General features: G+C 38.1%; 2 protein-coding genes across 7 annotated transcripts in view; one reads left to right on the forward strand and one right to left on the reverse strand.

Moving 5' to 3' along the window:
- pard6a (par-6 family cell polarity regulator alpha) overlaps positions 1 to 21994 on the reverse strand; it is a 36114-nt gene extending 14120 nt beyond the window's left edge. Inside the window, exons 1-2 of the mRNA XM_067418863.1 lie at positions 21765 to 21994; positions 16463 to 16685 (exon numbers count right to left, since the gene is read on the reverse strand). Coding sequence (XP_067274964.1) covers positions 16463 to 16685; positions 21765 to 21827 — 286 coding nt within the window. The 5' untranslated portion in view covers positions 21828 to 21994. The remainder of the gene's footprint in view (positions 1 to 16462; positions 16686 to 21764) is intronic.
- Positions 1 to 23041, forward strand: part of zgc:158868 — a 41377-nt gene that overhangs the window by 2232 nt on the left and 16104 nt on the right. For 4 of the 6 annotated variants that reach the window (XM_067418869.1, XM_067418864.1, XM_067418868.1 and 1 more), the window contains exon 1: positions 17461 to 17653. The exons of 1 other annotated variant lie outside the window; for it this stretch is intronic. The gene's annotated coding sequence lies outside the window, so the exon portion shown is untranslated. Of the gene's footprint in view, positions 1 to 17460; positions 17654 to 22139; positions 22257 to 23041 lie in introns of those variants that run through there. One more of the 6 variants, XM_067418865.1, reaches the window with a different exon arrangement.

The following is a 23041-nucleotide window of genomic DNA, read 5'->3' on the forward strand; positions in this document are numbered from 1 at the left end:
TCAGTTTCTATCTTTCTTACTAATCCCAAATTTTTGAACATGTTTACAGTACTTTCATATTTTATGTTGATTTGATAGATGAGACAATTTCTCACACTAACAAATAATAATAATAATAATAATAATAATATATTTTATTTGTAAAGCCCTTTTCATAGTTAAAAACAATCCCAAAGTGCTAAAAAAATATGCCAAATAATTGATTTAATTTTAGCATTTGCCTTGTAAGTATATTAGGTTAGAAGGGCTTAAAAAGAGGGCAAATATATTTCTGATCCTCTTATGATGTGTACTTTTTAACTTTTTGTCTTGTCCTCATTGACATTCACACTATGGAAAACAGCAGAATGTTCTTTTGTGTGTGCCTCAATGGGCTGGCATAAATACATGCTCTTTCCTCACGATATAATCATAAATATGACCCTACAGATCTACACTTAAACAAAATCATCTACATTCACGTTATCGTGTTGCTTCTCCCACTTAGTTTAAACATGTAACAGTAAAATGAAGTTCTACCAATCAAACAAACAGTACTTCCTACACCGACTTCCTCCTTGAGGTGATGAGGAGGAAATACAGTTTCCCCTTCCAACCTTTGCTGTTTACGAGACAACACTGACATAGAAAGATCCTCTTCTCTTCTCATATGTTCTCCTGAACCATTCGCGTGGTGATGCTTGCACTGCTAAATGCTGCGCTGAATGGAAAGAATGATAAACAGCTATTCCCAGCACCGCCGCTGACTATAGAGGAACTATATGAACAGCACGCATTCTCTTCATAATCCGCATGTCATCAGCTGGCAGGTCGAGCAGGCGTTCTTTTTATTTCGCACCGTCGCTCAAGTGCAGCACACTTGAATATCCATACTTAACACATTTGTGTGCTTTTAAATGCATATTTCTGACTTTCTGTCAACAACTTTGCGTAGTGTATCACAAATAGCCCTATAAATAAACCTATAACAACAGGGAGTGGTGGGTACTATCAGAGGCCACAATCAGAACCCAGTCTAACATTAGACAACCAGTTTAGCAAGTACGGAGTTAAAAATGGAAGCAATGTCATCTCTGTCATGGAATCTCCCCAGTGTTTCTCTCTGTTCTACACTATGCAGTACTTCCATTCCATTTGTATGGTTGTCATGGTGATTGGCCGTGTGATAGTGCACCTGTGGAACAGACCGGTCAATCCAACTCAGACCCGCCTTTGTTCTTTCATTTGCTCTTTGACTGTCTTGGCAACATACCTGTACTGGCTACTGACCTGTCGGGTAACAGTAAAGCAAATGCGCACTGATAAAACAAAGAATGTCAATACATCTCTTAACTGTATGTGCAGTTTAACTTTGGTCAAATGTAGATTTAGCTCTTCAAAAGGACTAATTCAACACCCTATTCTTCCTCTTGTTTCTTTCTTCTGTGGGACACAACGGGGGACTTTTTGAAGAATACCTTAAATTCTCTTTTTAATATAAAAGTGAATGGGCAATGCGACTGTCAAGCTTCAAAAGAGAAGAAAAAAAAAGTTTCCAAAAAAGTCTATAAGAATATATTCCTCAAGACTTTTCTGAAGCAAGGCAAGGCAAGTTTATTTGTATAGCACATTTCATACCCAATGACAATTCAAAGTGCTTTACATAGAAATTAATTCAAGTAGTGGTAGCATATGCATGAGAAAAAAAAGAATACCATGTGTACGAATAAAAAATTAAAAACAAGGATAGTTAAAACCGTTGTAAAGATGATTAAAAATATATAATAAAAAAATAAAAAAATAAGGATATGGAGTATGGATATGGAATATGGAGTAATAAAATATGCTAACTTTGTGGAAGAAACTGACTGAAATTGAATTCATTATTCTCTTATAAGAAAGCCTTGATATCTACCGGGTCGGAAATATTTGTAATGTTTTTGGAAGTAGGTATGTTATGCTCACCCAGGCTGCATTAGTCAAAACCGTAACATTGTGAAATATTCTTAAAATTCTAAAATAACTTTTCTATATGAATACATTTTAAAGTGTGATTTATTCCTGTGATGACAAAAACTTTATTTTCAGCGTCATTACTCCAGTCTTCAGTGTCACATGATCCTTCAGAAATCATTCTAATATTCTGATTCGGTTCTTAAGAAACATTTCTTAGTATTATCAATGTTAACACTAGTTGTGCTGCTTGTGTGAAAAAAGTGAAAGTGAAAAGTGAAAGTCTTTACTGTCACTTTTGATCAATTTAATGCATCCCTGGTGAATAAAAGCAGAGGGGCACCGCCAGGGCCCTCATAAAGGGCCTAAACTATTGTAAAATTTTTTTAAATCTGCATATTCAGTGTGTTGCGTTATGTATGCGCCCATTTTCTCCATATTAACACTTTCAGATCTGTGAAAGGCGATCCAGCTGTGAAATTACAGAGGGCCAAGCCATAGAAAGTCAATGAGAGATGAATTAATGACAGAAAAATTGACCAATCATATCGTTCCTCTAAATGGGTGGGGCTTGTTATCAAGTTTATGACATGTTCCGCCCCACTATAGAGACATTTAGGCCACTCCCACAATGTGTGTGTGTGTGGGGGGGGGGGGGCAGTCTCCATCAATTCCAGCCGTCTCCATTGACTTTGTATTGCGTGAGGCTGCCTCCTTGTCATTTCTGACTTATAACAAAAAAACAGAACAATGTCTAAAACCTGCTATGTGACATGGTGTACAGCAAACAGGTCACAAAGCTGGACAATAAGACGTGAAGCTTCAGGAGGAGGAATGGGTCAATTTTGGGATTCTGACACCCAGTATGCCTCAGTCAAATATCCAATCGATACCCTAGGTGACAGCATTACTCAAGACGCTGCTGTGCCAGTCTAATGATATGATTTATTATCAACATATGTGTAAATGTCTGTTGCTAATGTGCTATGCTCTGAGCGCTGTCATCATGCGTTGGCTGGCATTAAAACATTTTGGTTTTGTGGCCAGTTGTCACCATATTCTGCTGAAATGCACACACGATTATGTGTTGATGCAATTCTTTAAAATGATGATTTGCATTTTATTACTTTTAGTAATAACGTTCTTCACATAAAGCTATCCTGTTATTTTGACCTATTTTAAGCAGCTTTTGTCACTGTGAACTGTCCTTGAACGGGAAAGAGCTTCGACATTTCTCCCTTTGTTTTTCATGGAAAAATAGCAACATACAGGTTTGGAACGACTTGAGGGTGCAAAAATAAACGACAGAACTTTCATTTGGGTGAACTTGTCCTTACAACAGGAAACAAAGACAATGTGATAATTATGAGACAGTGTTAAAATACAAAACATGTTACAATATCTTTCTTTCCACTTGATCACTTTCTTTATCTTGCCTTTTCTTTTATCTGTTTTCCATGACTCTTTTTAGGAGCACTTTCAAAGCTTCACAGTGCAAATTGATTCTTTTTGACGGTAACTGCTGGGATGATGTTTCCATATCCAAGATGTCAAAACAAAAACAGCATGGAAGGAGCATGTTACACCAACATGCCATCCAGATAACCCTGTGTACTATACATAGCATACTCATCAAGCATAAACAAGTGCAGGCATGAACACAACACACACACACACACTCACACCCTAGGGTGTAGAACAGCTGCTGAATCCTCAGATCATTGAGCACAGAATGGGCATGTGGGGAAATATCCTTCCCATTCTTTCGCTTCCTGCTCAAAACCAGCAACGCAGCCAAGTGGGATTAACACCTGCCTGCCACATATGATCTTGCTCACTTATTAGCTGAGGACACCCTGCCACACACTCGACTCAATCAACCAAGATGTTTGAGAAAAGGGGGATACAGAAAGTTGTTTTGCTTCAAATGAGTTTCTGCTTATAGACCGTATCAGTTACTAATAAGACACAGTTTTCCCAGAATTCAGTACAGTCACTCACACAAAGACATCCTCCTCTGTGCACACTTGAGGTGTGACAGCCAACAACAACTACAAAAAAACTCCAGGCTCAGGGGTTTCTCTTGAAGTGTCTGTCTTATTAGCCACATGTTCTCAACGTGGAGAGAAAACCTAGAGAGCTTCGACAGTTGAAAAACCCAGTTTGTTACACCTCTGTTTTTTATCTTTTCTTTTTGATTTCTCCTGCTGTCAAGTCTGCCACTTCTTTGAAAAGAGAGTATGCCATCTTTGCATATACACAGCAACAGTTAAGATATATTATACATATTATTAATAGTAAAACATAAAAAATTACCCCTCTCTTGTGAAATTATATATATATATATATAAAACCTTGATGTTGCTATTCCCATAAAATGTCAATATTGGATGAGTTCAAAAAACCCAGGACCCTTAGCCTAGAAATCTAGACGCAACCTAGCGGCCATCTAGGAATTTTCAATACCCTTCTGAGCTGTAATCGGCAAACTCTTGTCGGGCCAATCACATCGTGTATAGAGTCGGTGGGCGGGGCCATAATGACGACGGCCGAGTTACGTTTGCGTGCTTCTAGTAAACACAGAAACTGGCGAACGTCGGTCTTTCGAATCAGCTTTGACTGCGACTCTGGAAGACTTAAAGTTAAGCTTTTCTCTGAGAAAAGGACAAAGAACGGCACTGAAGTCATTCTTAAAAAGGGAAGATGTGTTCGGAGTTTTGCCGACCGGATACGGCGAATATTTAATCTATCAACAAGCCTTCGTTGCTCTGGTTGGTTGTAGCGCTATCCTATCGCGTGCAGAGGGAGTTTGAAAGACAACCGTTTATCCCGCCCCTCGGATTGAGCTGTCAATGGTTTCCAGACCAAACATCTTGATGTGGGTCTGGCTTGTCAGGCTACAGGACCCTTTCATCCCCAAAAAATTTTATATATAAAAAACAAACAAATTTGCAAACCATCTCAAAGACTTTATATATAGGAAGACAGTGCACTCTAATTACTTGTGAATGGGAGGAAGTGCAACGGTCAATATGGCGAATAAGCCCCGCCTTCTAAATTAAAGAGCCAATCATTGATTAGTAAAGTCATTGTGTCACTGCAACTTCCATTAGAATCTCCGTATGCTATAGAAACAGGCAGTGTTCAGAGACGCATGTTTAGAATTGTGCATGTTCATTAGCTTTGTCCAGGCTGAAAAGTGCGATTTTTTTTTATTATTCGAGCGTTAAGAATCTAAATTTATGATACAGATGCTGTCAGAACTAATTGGTTTAATTAATTTAGGCGTAAGTTGGGGAACAGTTTTGGAGAATTTGATGTTTCCCCATTCAAAGAGAAAGGAGCTGCATTTGCATGCCTGAGGGGATTCAAAGATGGCCGCCGAGTGAAATGACTTGTCCTAAAGGGACTTTTAAAAGGACAATCTCTTCTCAAATAAATAGATACAACAAAAACAAATCGACTTTTTAAATAAAATAAAAATCTAATTCACTGATTTACTTGTCCTGAAGTATATGTGTCATAGAAATACAGCAGAAGAATGTTCCATTCACCATCACACCCGTTTACACATAATCACATGCATCATCACTTTTGGCTAGAAGGTAAACACTTCCTTCATTGCTCAATGAACCTTGATAAAGTATTAGAAAAAAATATAATAATAATAATAATAATAATATTATATATATATATATATATATATATATATATATATATATATATATATATATATATATATATATATATATATATATATATATATCGAGTGATGGCATGATATCAAACAGTGACAGAATCATAGATTCATTAAAATTATTATTACAATAAAAAAATATGTTTCTCCCTATTGGCCCCCAAAAGTTTGCATGGCTGTGTGTAACTGGTCCCCATCTGCTCAGGGAACACCATTATCTGCTGGGATGAATGAGTGTATGACCACTCAGTGGGATGAGCTCATACTAAAAGCCAGATCAATCTCTGTCTCTGTCTAAAAGCCCCAGTCAGAGATATGCGGATGGGGTCGAGATCTGATTAGGGACCTCTGATAATCCCACCAGCTCACGGATACATCACATCCTCGTGTCAATCAATCTGTTCACAACCAGTGCGTTACATTTATGGTTAGCAGAAAACCTTAGAAACAGCTGTGTTTGTTTTCGGTTCCTCCATTTATACTTGTGATTATGTTAATGGAATTATATACATTGACTAGACAAGCAAACCCACATGCAACTCAAACTCAAATATTGTAGTCAATTTGCTTGAAGGTCAAATAATGCAATATATTAAATGTACCTGGTTTACAAACATTTGTCAGATTGCCTGATATCTAGTTGTAGCTGTGATTTTTGTTTTGTTTTTCCCCATATAATTAAACAGAATATTTGTTACAGACCATAAAAGGAAATGTTTTGCAACATGTCAATGTTCCTCTTTTCTGTACAGTAAAAAAATAAATGGTAACCATGTCTGTCAAGCTACAAATATGACAAAAACAAAAGTAGTCCATTTGACTGAATTATATTCCAAGTCTTCTGATGGACAGAAAAATTAGTCACTGAAAATGTAAGCAAATTCAAATTTGGTCACAAGAACCATTGATGTCAAAAACCTCATCGTGGAGTACTGTGCTTTGTTGCTTTGTTCATGTTGCTTTTAGTCGATTAATCATGACATTCAAATGATGAGAATTTTATGTGTGGAGGACGGAGCCTTTACAGCTCATGCTTTGGATACTTCAGCAACAGCAAAACTGGAGAATGTTCATCCACATGTTTGAACCAGATACTGATGGAGCGACTTAGTATCTATGTTAATAGGGCAGATCATCACCAGTCATGAGCAGGGTTTCCCCTTACTCTTCTGTAAGGTTTATAAACGCATTTTATAATCGTCCTTTAATGATAAAAAGAATAAACACAGCAGTATATGGGAATTGTGGGTACTCCACAAATCTAGCATACTAAGCCACATTGATATTAGTGTAACCCCTCCAGTTCTACTCACACTGCTCCTTGCAGGATTAAAACAAGCGTATCTCAAGGCCAGGGCCCATCCGGGTCACGGCACCAATGTAACCCCGCCGGTTCTACTAGCACCGCAAGATGCAGGAATCAGACCGGCTGCTTTGACAAAGGAGACGGGTACGCTAACATGTTAACTAAAGACCGCAGCCTCTAGCGTCAGTTGCTAGTGTGCCTCTTAAGGCCATGGGAGTGAGGTTTACTTGCATAGCTGTTTACCAGTTGAACTCTGTTACACTAGAAGCAAACGTGATGCAAAACCCAGCTTTTTCTCCCATGGAGAAGATGAAGCTGTAATCACCCACTGACAGCTGAGCCCCCCCAAAACTGTCCCCAGCTGCCACAGCGATAAGCTCTCTCTGGAAATGTGGCTTTCCTCCTCCCCACTTCAAATAGGGCTTGATTAAATAGATCCGCACTGAAAAGCCGGCTACCAGAAATCTGCAGTAGGGTTCTTGAGTACCGGGAAGGGAGCTGGTACAAGGACAAGGGGGGCTAATCTAAAGCCGCCTTACTCTTTAAATAGAAAAATAGGCATTTACTAATACTCTAAGCTCTAAACAGTGAGCATTTCATAACCAAACTTGTCAGCATGAATAAGCACAAGACACAAGACAGAGGACAACAGGGAAACACTTATCTGCATAAACAAGAAGATGTGAACTCAGAGGCAGTGTACTTGGCAGTGTGGCAAATAACAGTTTCAATCTAAATGTGAAAATTCTGTCATATTTTCTTACCATCATGTCCTCATTATGCTCCAAATGAGAATGTAAGCATCTTTATGTGACTCTATTTTATGCAATGGGAGCTATTAAGCTCCAGAAATGAAAAAGAAATCACCTAAATGTTCCCTTTCAATGCTCAATGGAAAAGAAACATCTTTTCTTACATATTTTGATGTACATCTGTGTGATATGAATTACTGAAAAATAAATAAATGTAGTGCGAGTCCATCAGTAGTTGATTGGATGAAAGAATATTTAAATGTGAATTTGCAGTCGATTGTAGCCTGGATGCCAGCCAAACTTAGCCCCGCCCACAACATTTTTAGGTTGGGTGGTTCGGTCTGGACTCGATCCATAGAGGAGTAATTATCCCCGAACAGAAACTGTTCGGACCAATGAAATCATCAGGGCGGGGCTTTAGACGATGACGGACAGATGATCAACAGTAACGTCATCAAAGGCGCTTGGATTTTATTTGTTCAAATCCTAAACGGAGAGCTTGTTTGTATATGCATTCACCTTCACTATTTCTCTCCAAAATGATGATCATGTTGGGTAAGTACTCTGTGTATCATTAAATTGTTTACTTTTTTTACAACACCGGCAAAGATCGTTTATTTCAGCGTGCATGCAGACAGGGACCTGCCAACTACTAGCCCTAAACAATAGCTTCTCAGGGGCTTCTCCGGAAAAAAAAAGGTTTTTGGGGGCAAAATGTGTGTTGGCAAGGTTGCCTGCTAAAATTCACACTCATGGGTCTACATATCACATAATAGTCGCTTCAACCCGCAGACATGGATAACAACCCGCGGAAAAAAACACGGACTTGGCAACACAGTGTAGTTGAGCTCTGTTGACATTTGACAACTAAAGTAATGTGTTCCTTCGTTGCTCTGATTGGTTGTAGGTCTATCCAATTGAGGTCTTTCCTGATTTGGTTGAAACACACCCCATAATCACAGCCCAATGGAGCAGTTTCAGACTCATATTCTGACTAGAATTGAGTATGACCACGTCAGGCTAAGTCGATTGTATAAAGTGGCAGAATTTAAGTGGATGAAAGGATTGGTGAAGTCCTGCATACATATTGTAAACCCGAATAAGTTAGGCTAACTAAAATAGTTTGAGGTAAGCAGTTACATAGTTGTTGTTGTTGTTTTTTTCTGTTCATAATTTTAATCAAGCAGAACTATCAAGTTTTGAGTTTGTTGTACTCAGGCAGGTTAATTGCTCCTAACTTAAAATACTGAGTTAGCTAACTCAATATATTTTGATAGCAATTAACATAAAAATTGAATTAACATTTAGTTAATTAACTTTTTTGAGAAATCAGCAAATCAGTTATTTGCTACACTATAAACCCTAATAAGTTGTCAGAACTCAAAAAAGTTGAATGATATTTTTTAGTTCTTATATTTAAGAAATATTTTGCAAGCAATAACAAACTAATTTAAAAAAATGTCAACTTGTTAATTTGCTAACAATAACATAGAATGGCACTTACCGAATATGTACAGCAACTTAAAACATAATGGCAACTCTCCAGAAACCTACATTAACAGAAACTCTTCTAAATTAGCATAAAACATAAATCACTACTAAAATCACCTTTAAAACACTCCCTTATCTTGCATAACATTTTTTATAACTTAACTTAATAGGAAATGAAAAAAATCCCAGTGCAGTTTCAGTTGTATGTCCGTACTGTGACCTCAAAAGAAAAAGAAAGTTCTAAATACTCATAACAGTTAATTAAACAGAACTAATTTGTTTAATTTAAGTTAGTCCTACTCAAAACCAATTAAGTATTTTGAATGTTAGGGTTTACAGTGCACCCAGGCTTGAGAGTAGTCTGTTGTTTGGCCTGAAGATATTTTAATCAAAATTTAAAAATAAATAAATAAACATATGCATAGAATAATTCACAATAAATTGCATTTGGAACATTGATATAATTTATTTTCATTCCAGGGCATCAGTGAAGTTTAAACTCAAGAACCATAAATTGCTCCTGTTCCAGGTGTTTTCAATAAACCAGTAGATCCATTTCATTAATTGCACCATATGATTTATTCACAAACTGAGGTGATTCTTTTCAAATCAGAACTCAATTCATTAACTTAACGATCAGAACTTAGATTTTTAGATGAATTGATTTCCTGCCCTCAGTCACACAGAAACTTTGGAACATGGTGCAGACTGATTTTTCTGAGCAGCTTCCAAGGCAAATGGTGTTGCACGGCCTTGAAGGGCCTATAAATGGACTTTCTGGCTCTGAGCGATGACTGGCTCAGACAGATATATCTCTTCAATGGCAGTGCTCATGGTTTTTTTAGTGTGTTCAAAGTAACTTTAAGGCAAGTCAGTCCATCTTGGTAACACTTCCATGCAGCTTTTTCTATACAGGCTACAATACTGTTCAAAAGTCTTTTTAAAAAGACATTTATACTTTAATTCAACAAGGATGCATTACACTGATTAAAATGAAAATAAATATATTTATAATGTTACAAAACATTTATATTTCAAATAAATGCTGTTCTTTTGTTTTTTCTATTTATTAAATAAGCCTGAAAAAAATGGATTCGACCCTAAGGGCCATTCTTAGGGCATTGAAACTGATTCGACCACACCGAGCCCCGCGGTGAATGTGAACGGACCGGTGGGACTGTCACCATCCCCTCCCCCGGAAGGCGATCACAAAGTTTCAATGAAATAGTTTCTTGAGCACCAAATCTGCATATTAGAAAGATTTCTGAAAGACCATGTGACACTGAAGACTGGAGTGATGATGCTGAAAATCCATCTTTGGAATCACAGGAATAATAATACTTGAATTATTAATTATTTAAAACAATTTAATATATACAAAAATAGAAAACAGTTATTTTGAATTGTAATAATATTTCACAATATTTCTGTTTTTACAGTATTTTTGATCAAATAAATACAGCTTTGGCGAGCATAAGAGACTAAAAATATTACCGTCTGAACAGTAGTGTAATTAATAGATATGCAAGTAAAGCTCCCATCTACTGAAGAAAGACCAAATCTCTAGAAAGTCATTTTCTTACAAGAGGTCTATGCTCCTTGTACTGTAATGCTTTTCATGGTTGATACATGCGGTTTCAAACATCATTTAAGGCTATAATCCCTGTGCTCGCAATGAAAAGCCACAAATATTTGGTTGGCTGTTATGTCAACTTAAGTCATTTGTTCTCATACTCATGGAAATTACATCACACATTTAACCCCATACATGTACAGTAAACAGGCAGTATTTGTGTAATTATCAACAATTACCAATTAATAGCAACATACTCTGATTTATCATTCAAGGGTGTGCATGAAGGTATGTCATTTCACAACTGAATAAACATGGAGTTGTCGCTATGTCCACATAATGAGGTCTATCTGTTATGCAAATTATGATTACATAAAACAGGATTATTATTGCTGTCTCTTTCCCCTCACAAATCACATTCATAAGAGGCTGCAGAAGTCAAAGGGGTAGAATGAAAATAAATACATTTATAAGCAAGCAATCACCTTATCCATTCTTTCCACATTTTCTCTCTTAATGTCTTACCACACAGTACAGATGATTTCTCATTTGCCATGTCAAACAAGAGGCAACCTTTCACACAATCAAACACACACACACACACACACTGTATATTGTAAATAGTAAATTTCACAAAGAATAGCGAAGAATCAGCAAGTAACACATTGTCCACAGGTTTGGCTAGATTAAAACTAACTCTGGACCTCTGTCAGTGCAGCTCATTTGAATAAGTGTGAATTCTGTCAAGTGCACAGCACACTAAACAAGCGGAAGTTCAATTGCAAAATAGAAGTCATTAAATACTTTTTTATGTTCAGTGTTAAAATGTATAGTGTGAACGCCAAGCGAACCAGGATTAAATGTATTATCTTTTTGGTCTTGACCAAAAGAACCAAGAACCAAATCGCAAATGTGATCACACTCTTTTAAGTAGACAGACAGAAATAGTACGCTTCAATACTCTTTATTTTAATTTACAACTTAAAATTGACCAGTGTTCACATTCAGGTGTTTGAGTTCACACATGACATTTTATAGGTAATTTCCACCCTAAATTCCACAAAAACTATATTATCCATCACTAGGCACACACACATACACACACACACACACACACACACACACACACACACACACACACACACACCTAACGATTCTGCGTTTCCACAAAATTGTTTTAACATTGATAACAATAAGATATTTTTCTTGAGCTCCAAAGAAGCACATAAGAATGATTTCTAAAAGATCATGAGACTAAAAATGATGCTGAAAAATCAGATTTACCATCACAGGAATAAATAATTTAAAATATATTTGTAATTAAACATTTTGGGTAATATAATTACTTATTTTAGTTAAAGGGTTAGTTCACCCAAAAAATTTATTCTGTCATTAATTACTTACCGTCAAGTCATTCGACATCCGTAAGACCTCCGTTCATCTTCAGAACACAAATAAAGATTTTTTTTTTTTTTTTTTTTTTATCCGATGGCTCAGAAAGGCCTTCATTGACACCAATGTCATTTCCTCTCATAAGACCCATAAAGGCACTAAAGACGTCGTACAAGGCCCATCTCACTACAGTGGCTCTACAATCATTTTATGAAGCGACGGGAATAGTTTTTGAGCGCAAAAAAACTAAAAAAACGACTTATATAGTGATGGGCCAATTTCAAAACAAAGCTTCAAACCGTTTTGAATCATTGAATCGATTCATGGTTCGGATGGAGCGTCAAACTGCCAAACTGCTGAAATCACATGACTTTGGCGATCCAAATCATGAATCGATTAACTGATTCATAACGGTTCAAAGCTTTGCTTTGAAATCGCCCTATCAATATATGTTGTTATTTAATTTTTTTCCACACAAAAACTTCTTGTCACTTCATAAAATGATTGTAGAGCCACTGTAGTGAGATGGGCTTCGTAACGACGTCTTTAGTGTCTTTTATGGGTCTTGAGAGAGGAAATTACATTGGTCTTTCTAAATCATCGGATTTCAACAAAAATATCTTTATTTGTGTTCCGAAGATGAAGGTCTTAAGGGTGTCGAACGACATGAGGGTAAGTAATTAATGACAGAATTTTAATTTTTGGGTGAACTAACCCTTTAATAAATAAATTATAGTACTTTAAGATCTATGTAACACATTTTACCATGTTTACACCCTCATAATTCAACAGATTTTCCTTAAAATCATTTCAGAAACTACCAAAAAAAAGCCTGCAGTTTCCCTCTGGCCCTATATCATCCATAGCTTTAAGGGCTAGTTGAAACCTGATGCTCAAATAATACAATTTTCACATAACTAACATGTCATTTTAGATTCATTAATCTTATTAAATCCCTTTGCTAAATATTTACAGTTCATTTTAAAACTAGGAACAATGGCACTCAGTTTCTTTCACAGCAGATTAGAAAGGTTGGCGTAAACAAACAGAACAATGAAATCAAGGAAGAACGATTTGACATCGAGAAAAACATTCCTAATAGCATTAGAGAACCATTTCCTCATTGCTGCAGTTCAAATTTAATAAAACTCATTGACGCATTAAGAGTGATGAAGAAACAGGAGAGCGAGAGGGTTTTGAAGATGACAGAAAGAGAATATAGACAAGGAGGGACAGGAAAGAGAGAGAGAAAGAGCGAAGAGATGAGGGTGTGGGCTCATCACTCCTCCGCACCGCTATCAGACTCATCACCTCGGGGCTGGCGCAGCGCCATCACAGTCATGAAACCGAGATGGGCCCCGACTGGCACCATCTAACGCCGTTTCCCACCCATCATAACATCTCATCACAGCCCATGACTGTCTTCATCCTTATGCACAACATTATTACACTGCTGGAATTACTTTTTAGTCCCTATGGAGTCAAATAACGACATATGATAGCAAAAAATTCTATATAATAATTTAATGCCTAACTCTCATACACACAAACACCAACATTCACAGCAATGCTGCATGCATATCCCTGCATTTCATCATAAAAATTCATCAAAGATACTTCCCAGTTTCCTGGTTTGACCTTGTTAAGATGAAAGAAAGATGGAGTATGTGATTTTTGCACCGCTGGAGCAACACATTGAAAAAATAATCTTTTCAAACAAGTTTTAAACTTGGAAAGATTTCCACTGCAACACCAAAGTTGTAGCCTAGAAATTTAAAGGGGGGGTGAAACACTCAGTTTCAGTCAGTGTCATGTCAATCTTGAGTACCTATAGAGTAGCATTGCATCCTGCATATCTCCGAAAAGTCTTTATTTTTTTTATAATTATATAAGAAAGATGCGCTGTTCCGAGTCTTTCCGAAAAAAGCCGAGCGGGTGGGGGCGTGTCGTGTGAGTGGAGCTAAATAATGACGTGTGCAGCAGCGCGCTGCAGTGAGGAAAGTGAGTCGCTCTGTGAGCAAAGTGATTCGCTCTGTGAGGAAAGTGATTCGCTCAGTGAGGAAAGTGATTCGCCCGCCGCGTGAGGAAAGTGATTCGCTCAGTGAGCAAAGTGATTCGCCCGCCGCGTGAGGAAAGTGAGTCGCTCTGTGAGGAAAGGGATTCGCTCTGTGAGGAAAGTGATTCGCTCAGTGAGCAAAGTGATTCGCCCGCCGCGTGAGGAAAGTGAGTCGCTCTGTGAGGAAAGTGAGTCGCTCTGTGAGGAAAGGGATTCGCTCTGTGAGGAAAGTGATTCGCTCAGTGAGGAAAGTGATTCGCCCGCCGCGTGAGGAAAGTGAGTCGCTCGGTGAGGAAAGTGATTCGCTCAGTGAGGAAAGTGATTCGCCTGCCGCGTGAGGAAAGTGAGTCGCTCTGTGAGGAAAGTGATTCGCCCGTCGCGTGAGGAAAGTGCTAATACAGATCGACCGCCGGCATATCAGTGGGTAAGTCAGTAGCTACTGGTTATATCACCTGTTTAGCATCCTACAAGCCAGCGCTTTGATGGGCGTAGCCTGTTGCTTTCGCTCTCTCCCTCTCTCTCTCTCACGCGCTTCCGGTAGAATTGTCCGTAAGGCCCATACAAGGAAATTCCGCCCCCACTAACGTCAATGGGAACGCATGATCTCAAAAAACTTGCCGAAACTTATGACTAACCGGAAGTAGTATTTTTGACAAAGAAATACTCCCATCAAACGTCCACCTTAACTTTTGAAACTTTGTCTATGTTTAGTATGGGATTCCAAGTCTTTAACAGTGTAAAAAGATCAGTATGCATGAAACAGCATTTCACCCCCCCTTTAACATCGTGTTGTTTACTGATGTTTACTCACGCGACGGTAGCCAACAACATAGACATTTGAAGCAGTTTTACTCACCGCCTGCTTCTAAATTTAATCTGCCCACAAGTGTGGTCTAGCAACTCTCAATACCCTTCTGAGCTGTATTCCCCTAATTCTTGCTGGACCAATCACATCGTGTATAGAGTCGGTGGGCGGAGCCATAATGATGACGGCCGAGTTGCGTTTGCGTGCTTCTAGTAAACACAGAAACTGGCCGCTTGACCGCGATTCAGTAAGACTTGGAGTTAAGCTTTTCTCTGAGAACAGAACAAAGAACGGCACTGAAGTCATTCTTAAAAAGGGAAGATGTGTTCGGAGTTTTGCTGACTGGATACGGCGAATGTTTAATCTATCAACAAGCTCTGTTACCACCTTCGTTGCTCCGGTTGGGTGTAGCGCTATCCTATCGCATGCAGAGGGAGTTTGAAAGACAACCGTTTATCCCGCCCCTCGGATTGAGCTGTCAATGGTGAGTTTCCAGACCAAACATCTTGATGTGGGTCTGGCTTGTAAGGCTACCAAAGTTGCGCATTTGAGGATAAAGAGTATATAAATGTTTATTTTTAGATAAGATAAGATAAGATAAGATGGCTAGATAAGACCCTATTCCTCCTTTGGGATTGCACAGAGCCTCTGAAGCCCTTCGAAGCCCTTTGAAACTGCATTGATTTGGACCTTCAACCCTTTCTTTGCCGTTGAAAACCATTATGTGGAGAAAAATCCTAGAATGTTTTCCTCAAAAAAACGTAATTTATTTTCGACTGAAGAAAGAAAGACATGAACATCTTGGATGATGAGAAAAATATCAGGAAATTTTCATTTTGAAGTAAACTAATCCTTTAATCCCCATTTCAACCGAAATTACCCAGAACAATTTGTTCCAAGAGCTTTTCCCCCCAGACGCCTGAACTTCGTTGTCGGTCCATCAGCCGTATTTTTAACTCCACTGTTGATTCGAATAGCAAACAACTCTTACTGCACGCACCGCAACAGACTTTTAAAAGTGGTGGTTGAAATAAAATGCTGCATGAACTCAACCAGTCAGCATGTTCAGAGTCCAAGTTCCTAAACTTTGAAGGAGTACTACCTCGCGAGCAGGAACTTTTTACCCGTAACTTTATTTAGACCCTGGTTCCTGTGGTCGAAACATGCCGAGTACCACCCCAAAGTCCGGCGATGGAAACGTGGCTTTACTGACCTCAAACTTTTGAACTCATTCATAAGGATCACATTTGGGTGTCCATTGGTTCTAGTTCACTGATCAAACTGATCAAACAAACCTGTAGTCCCACCCCAAACTGACACAATTGGTTTAGCCAATCTTGTTATGATCGGCCGAACAAACAAACCGATTTCAATTGTGCATTAAGAAATTGACACTTCAAGCTCAAACGATATCAACCAATGACCTCTTTGCAATGTACATACAGTTTGGCGACTCACCTCTCTTTTGAATGATAATTCGAAGCAGCGGATTGGCTGAGGACAGTGCTTTGTGGAAGTTGTCATCATTGTTAATTGGAAGAAGATCTCCGTGGATGTCGGCGTATCCCAGCAGGACGTCCACTCCGGGGATTCGGTGAATGGTCTGAAGCAGTTGGTAGAATTCCTGAAAGCCTCCGCCTCCTTTCTTCTTCAGGGCAAACCTTCGGTACTCCGCCTCAAACTGCGGGACAACACCATTACAATGTTAAAGCTGCAGTCCGTAACTTTTTGCACTCTAGTGGTTAGTAAACAGAACTGCATGCATCTTGCGGAAGAACATTGCAGCCAGAGCTACTTCTCTCTGTTTATGTCTATGGCGGATCACGCAGGGACTGTGCTCCTCCGCAGCGTTACCTACCAGTCTGGCCTGAAATAGTCCCAATATAAATACGTATTATAAGTGTACTATAATGATTCAGCGTACAAAAACACGGTTTGGGAAATTCATGTTGCACATTCTCATTATATAATTTTTGTAAATCTTGAACACAAAAAAAGTTACGGACAGCAGCTTTAAATTATAAAAACTCAAAATAGGCTCTTAATGCACAACACTTAGTTTGGATAGAAGAATTATGACAGATCACAACCCAGTGGCCGACCCATTTTGTTTTTTTTGTTTTGTTTTTATGGCCGATCCCGATATTAAAGAGCAGGATGGCAGATACTTTTTAATTATTATTTAATAAATTAGAAATAAATATGAAGATATATTTTAAAAAAACATTTTAAAATGAACATGCTTATACTTTAGATTACAACTTCTTGATTCTGCAATCCTATAACAGTATTTAAAAAAATGTTTGCTAAGTTTAAAAGTATGTGAATAAAAAGGATATAAACACTGTAACAGGGCACTCAGTAATTAAGTTTGTGCACACTGGTAATCATATTTTTTCAAATAAAGCAAGGTAACACTCAATTTACATAAAGCACAGTAAAAATGGCATGAATATGACTGAGCAACTGAATATAGCGCAGGACATTTTGAAATCAAGGGCTTAAAATTTGTCGATTGTGTCTCTCCAGTGAAGCTGAACTCGGATCAATTCACAAGGACCATCCGTAACGTGCAGAGTAACACGTTCATGCAGGCTACAAATGCACACTTCAGAATATCTGACCGCTGGATTCGATTAAATCGGCAAGGTTTGTGAAATGAAATGTTTATTAGATATTCAGAGATTTGCTTTAATTATATAAATGCGTATTTGCTGACTGTTGAGGGTAGATGATAATGTACTACTACTACTTAATAAAAAGCAAACTCTATACTTTTTAAAATAATAGAACTTTTATTAAAAAACAATCCCAATTTCTGTAAATATTTTCCCACCGAAACTTAGTGACTTAAGCATGCATACACAATCAGTGGCAGTTCTTCCTACCAATTTTACATACTGTGTTCAGCAGAAGAAAGAAAATTCGGATTTGGAACAACACAAGAGTGAGTGAATGATGACAGATTTGGCCAAAAAGGAAAATTAAAGTAATTCTGTTATGTGCTGCAGAGTCGTTTGATGTGCACTTGCAGCTCTAAGGAAGTCATTAAGGTAAAAAAACAAAGCAGTGAGGAACAAAGGGAGGGTCAATCTAATCAAGTACTTCAGATAAAGAGAAAGAGGAGAACAATGGCATTAAAAAGCTGAGCTTCTCCGGACCACACACACACACACACACTAAACGTGAATGGGGAATTCATCTCAAGAGCTCAGCTGAACATATTGGATGAAATCTGTCAGAATGCTCATTTTATGAAAAGGAATTGCATCCGGGCCAAAAAAATTCTCCTATATCCTTAGAGAATAAGTTACATATGGGGATGGAGAATGCTAGTCCACAACATGTAAAGTAACATTGGTAGATCATGGCTAGGGAAAAGAGGCCAACGTGGCAACCGAATTTTAATAATGGAGCTTGAGGTAAGTAGTTTTAAGTTTTAGCGCAATGTCATATCGATCAGTACAGCATTTCATGTTGTGTTTTTATTGGCTAATCAGTAGATGTAAACACTGAGATGATCGTGCTGTCAATGTTCGAAAATTATCGCAGGCTATCTTTAGTCGCAAGACCATGACATTTGCCATCTTTGAATCTCTCTCACTGTATGATGTAGGACCACTCTTAAAGAGCCACGACCAAAGACACGTCAGAGGCAGCCCAAAACAGTATAATGTGTACTGGGCATAAGGGGCCATGTTCCCATTCACAAAAATTAAACCAAAGGCTTTTTCCTGTGGTCGATAATATAAGAATGAAGAACACTGTTTCTTACAGGCAGCTGTTGTGTTTAATTTGACCATACAGAACTGCACAGACATCTTTTAGATGTGATCTCAGGGACTGGAATTTTCATTGTTTAAATAGTTTTCATCTTTTCAATAATGTTGTGTTGAGGTTGTCACGTCTAGCCTACTTTCAGTCCAATTAATTCATGATGGATAAAATCAGGTCGTACATTTTTTCCTTGTTGAATATCGTGTTTCACTGAGAAATTAATCAGATTACAGAGAAGTAAAATATTAATCTCCCAATTGTCATTAAAATTATTTTTACTGTTCCTCTCACCAATTGCATAACATATTTGAATATTTTCATCATCCCACTTGAAAACATTTACATCACATTTACATCACCCCCCCTCCCCCATTATAACAAGCATCAACTCCTTTGAAATGATTGCCTTTGAACCAAAATCACATTTAAGATATTATTCTATAATAATCTTATTTTTTAACAAATTGAGGTCACAAGAAAAACATTATTTTGAGCTGTTGTGTAGGATAACCACAGTAACCGTAGCAATACAGATAAAAAAGCTCATACCTGTCATACTTTACCAATGAAAAGAAAAAACCTCTTGGAAAAAAACGTCACTATGAATTGCTCAATACAAAACTTCAAACTACATGTTCACTGAAAATGCCTTTGCAATGAGTAAGTGATAGATAATATGAGACAGGATCCCATCAAGAGCTGGAAAAGCAGAAAAGAAAACAATTCCAACCAATTTCCTCTTAGGAAGAAAAGAGTGTCACCAATAACATTGCACTGCCTGTTATGAAAAGCAAAACCTCTTGCAGGAGGATTCAAGTGATTCAATTAGCCAGTTAAAGCAAAAATAATAATAAAAAAGACACTATCACATTCAGGCCTGGAACTTCACTGGAATCCCACTAAGCGGCCCTCCTGTGTTTACTACTCTCATCTTTCACACACATCTATGCACAGCCCGCCTAACATTTCTCAAGGATGGAGGGATAATAAAACATATCCTACTCTATTTGGCAGATTGCGGTTGAAGTTTTTCAATAAGTATACTGGGCACAATGACAACAAACATCTGCAATACACCAGAGGCCAACAATAAGTGGTCTGTGTCTTTAGTAATAATAAGAGGCCATGAGGAAAGTAATAAAACAATAGAAAATTCTAAATATCAATATAAAAGCATAGTTGTAGCATTTCATGTTGCCTGTTGATATTCATTCATGCACCATTATATGTAATGTACTAAAGATTGTTTCCTCCCATAAATGAGGCTTGTTTATCTGTATGGCATGAGATCAACATACATTGTTTATCACAATGACAGTTTAATTGAGACAACGGCCAAATACTATAATAGTATTTGACCGTATTAGATTTTGGTAAAAAAAAATAAAAATAAGATGTAATAGTAAAGAAAATAAAAATTGCTGTTAATAATTACTGTCCGAATTCATATTATTCGAAAAACAGTAGGCGAAAAGTCCCTGAATGATCTACTACTTCCAGCAAGAGCTGAAGTGTGCATTGAATGGACACTCTACTATCCCATGAGGCCACGGGAAAGGATTTATGAATGGCATTGAAGCGCAACTGAAGCTGGTAGCCTATGTCATGTGATAATGACAACATGGATGTAGCATGTCCAGATTACATTCTTTCTACACACATTCATACTATATACAACATACTTTTTAACGGTCACAAAGTTAAAATTAAAATGTAGTAGGCTACCTACTCAGACAGTTGGCTATGCAATTTCCAACACGCCGCTGGTCTTCTAAAACAGCGGTTTTCAAACAGGGTCTGGGACCCACTAGAGGGCCTATGAAAATCATTTAAAATGAACCAAATCAACTAAAAATCGTGTTGTTGTTTTTTTACTCCACACGAACACTCTAATATGCACCTAATCATAATTAAACATTTATTATTTTTAGGCAAACAAACCCCCCAGGTTTTTTTATTTAGTTTTTGTGTGTGTGTGACTAATTGACCAAATTTAGTCAACCAACTGAACCGCCTCATCTCATCGTCGACTAAAGTTTGGTCGAATTTTATGGGCGAAGACCTACGTTTTACTGTTCACGGGTGTAGCATGAAATGAAAAGTTGAGCTGAAGCTAACAGAAACCCGATTTCGATGGAGGACCAGATTTGTAAGCTACGCGTTGACAGGTCCCGTTCCACTTCCATTCAGAAGAAATCGATCCAGTCCGGCTTTTAGAGTGTGTTGCTTGGCGACACTCAAAGCTTGATATTTTGGCTTCTTTTGGAACTATTTTCACCAGCAGAGAAGAAATATACAAACTAACTCGTTAATATTTGTCACAAACGTGAGACATTTACATATATATTGAGCAATATCACTCGCAATCGTGCTATAGCACTCAACACCAGCCAGGTTACGGTTACCTGTGGCCTCGTGCCAGCTGAATTCCAAACAGCTGCACTTTTGCTAGTGTTTTATTGCTTATTAATAACTGCTTGTTTTAATTGAAGAAAAATGGGGCAATAATAGGTAAAGGTAAAGACCCTGAACCAACGTCGTATCGAGTGCTAATATGATTAATGCCTCTCAAATGCATCATTACGTTCTGATTCCGCTTGGACTGCGGGATTCGGTTCTTCGTTATACGTAACATGCATAATCGATCAACAGGGCCCAATCGCCTTATTGCGCACGTCTGTCTATTGGTAAGGTCCTTCACACTGCACCAGAACCGTATATCACATCACACGAACCGAACAGAGACCTGCTGTCATAATGATCCCAGCCAAACGCGCTCGTCTCGCGCCTCGTAGTCTGACACATACAGCACCATCAGCGTTTCTCTCTATGGATGGATTAGTACACAAACCCCAACACTGATGCGCGGATTGAAAGCCCTCCAGTTACGGGCACGCTCCCGTGGAGGGCTGCGTAAACAGCAGTGTTTACATATGCACGCTGTCAAAAGCAGCCGAATGCAACATTTATGGGATTCACTTACTTTGCTCTTCACCTCCACCACACTCTCCTCGTTTTTCAACGGCGTCCTGTGATGCCGTGACATGTTTGCGGTGTGTATATTCCCACGGGCAGTATTCGCACTATGGTGCCCCTAGATACAGGAGTCAGCAGCCAGAGATCGTGTGCGCAGCATGAGTGAACTGACAGTCGCGATCCGCAGTACTGCTTCACAGGCAGGCACGGACTGATTTGTTAGAGCGGTTCGACCGGTGGTGGGCGGGGCCTGTGGCTTTCAATAACACTGACGTCAGGCGGATCGCCGCTAGAAGGCGTGGTCGTGCGTAACGTCACATGCAAGCCTAATGTTCCTTTGACCCCTCAGGGTAAGATGTTAAAATTCCTCATGGCTCAGTGACCTCATTGTGTTAAAAGATATTAATAAACGACATCAAATGACATCATGACCAGTAGGCTACTAGAAGGTTCAGCTAAAGTCCCATTCAGTGGAGTCCAGATCCTCAGGAAATATCAGGTTTGCTATGTGGTTACTACTTGCATCACTAACCTTAGTGGAGGCTGGGGCTAGTCGTCACATTTTGTACGCCAGTGAATATTTAAATTTCTATACAATTTCTATATTGGCACATAAAATAAATATTAAACAGCTATTGTAATATCATGATTAAGCAAGGTAAGTTGTCACTTGAAAACAATAATTACAGGGGGGAAATGTTTCGCGAAAATCATTTTCATTTATCTATAATAGGCCTAATATCGGTCAGTTTGTATTTTCAGTCAGAGCCACAAACGAATATCTAACAAATTAATGGAACTCCATCCCATCAAGAATTAGACTGCATATGGTTCTTCTTTTAAGTTTAATCTAAAAAAAAAAAAAGGAGGGGGGGGGGGGGGTACTTACTAATCAGCACTGTCATCATTAGTATCTTAATCTTTCTCCTGTTGCTAGTATGTTGTATGTAGCACAATACCGATATGTTTAGATAACATTTTCTGTTAATGTATATTTTACCATGATTTCTGCATGGAATCATGTACTTGTACTTTTATTTAATTATTTAATATTTTGTGTTTTAATATAATGCTTTGTTTCTTGTTTTTTTAGGATGAATTTTTAACATTTCTGTCAAGGGTCTACAGATGAAAAATTGTATAGCCTACCTTTGCCTCTACAGTGCCTTTTTGGAAAATTCTAGCACAGTAGCCCTGTTAATTAATGTGCCTGTAAACAAATAAACTTAATGGATAATATTAATTTGATTCATTATAACATTAATTTAAAGAAATGGATCATCC

Source organism: Pseudorasbora parva, chromosome 16 (genome assembly GCF_024679245.1).
Source record: "Pseudorasbora parva isolate DD20220531a chromosome 16, ASM2467924v1, whole genome shotgun sequence".
In the NCBI taxonomy this organism is placed as follows: domain Eukaryota; kingdom Metazoa; phylum Chordata; class Actinopteri; order Cypriniformes; family Gobionidae; genus Pseudorasbora; species Pseudorasbora parva.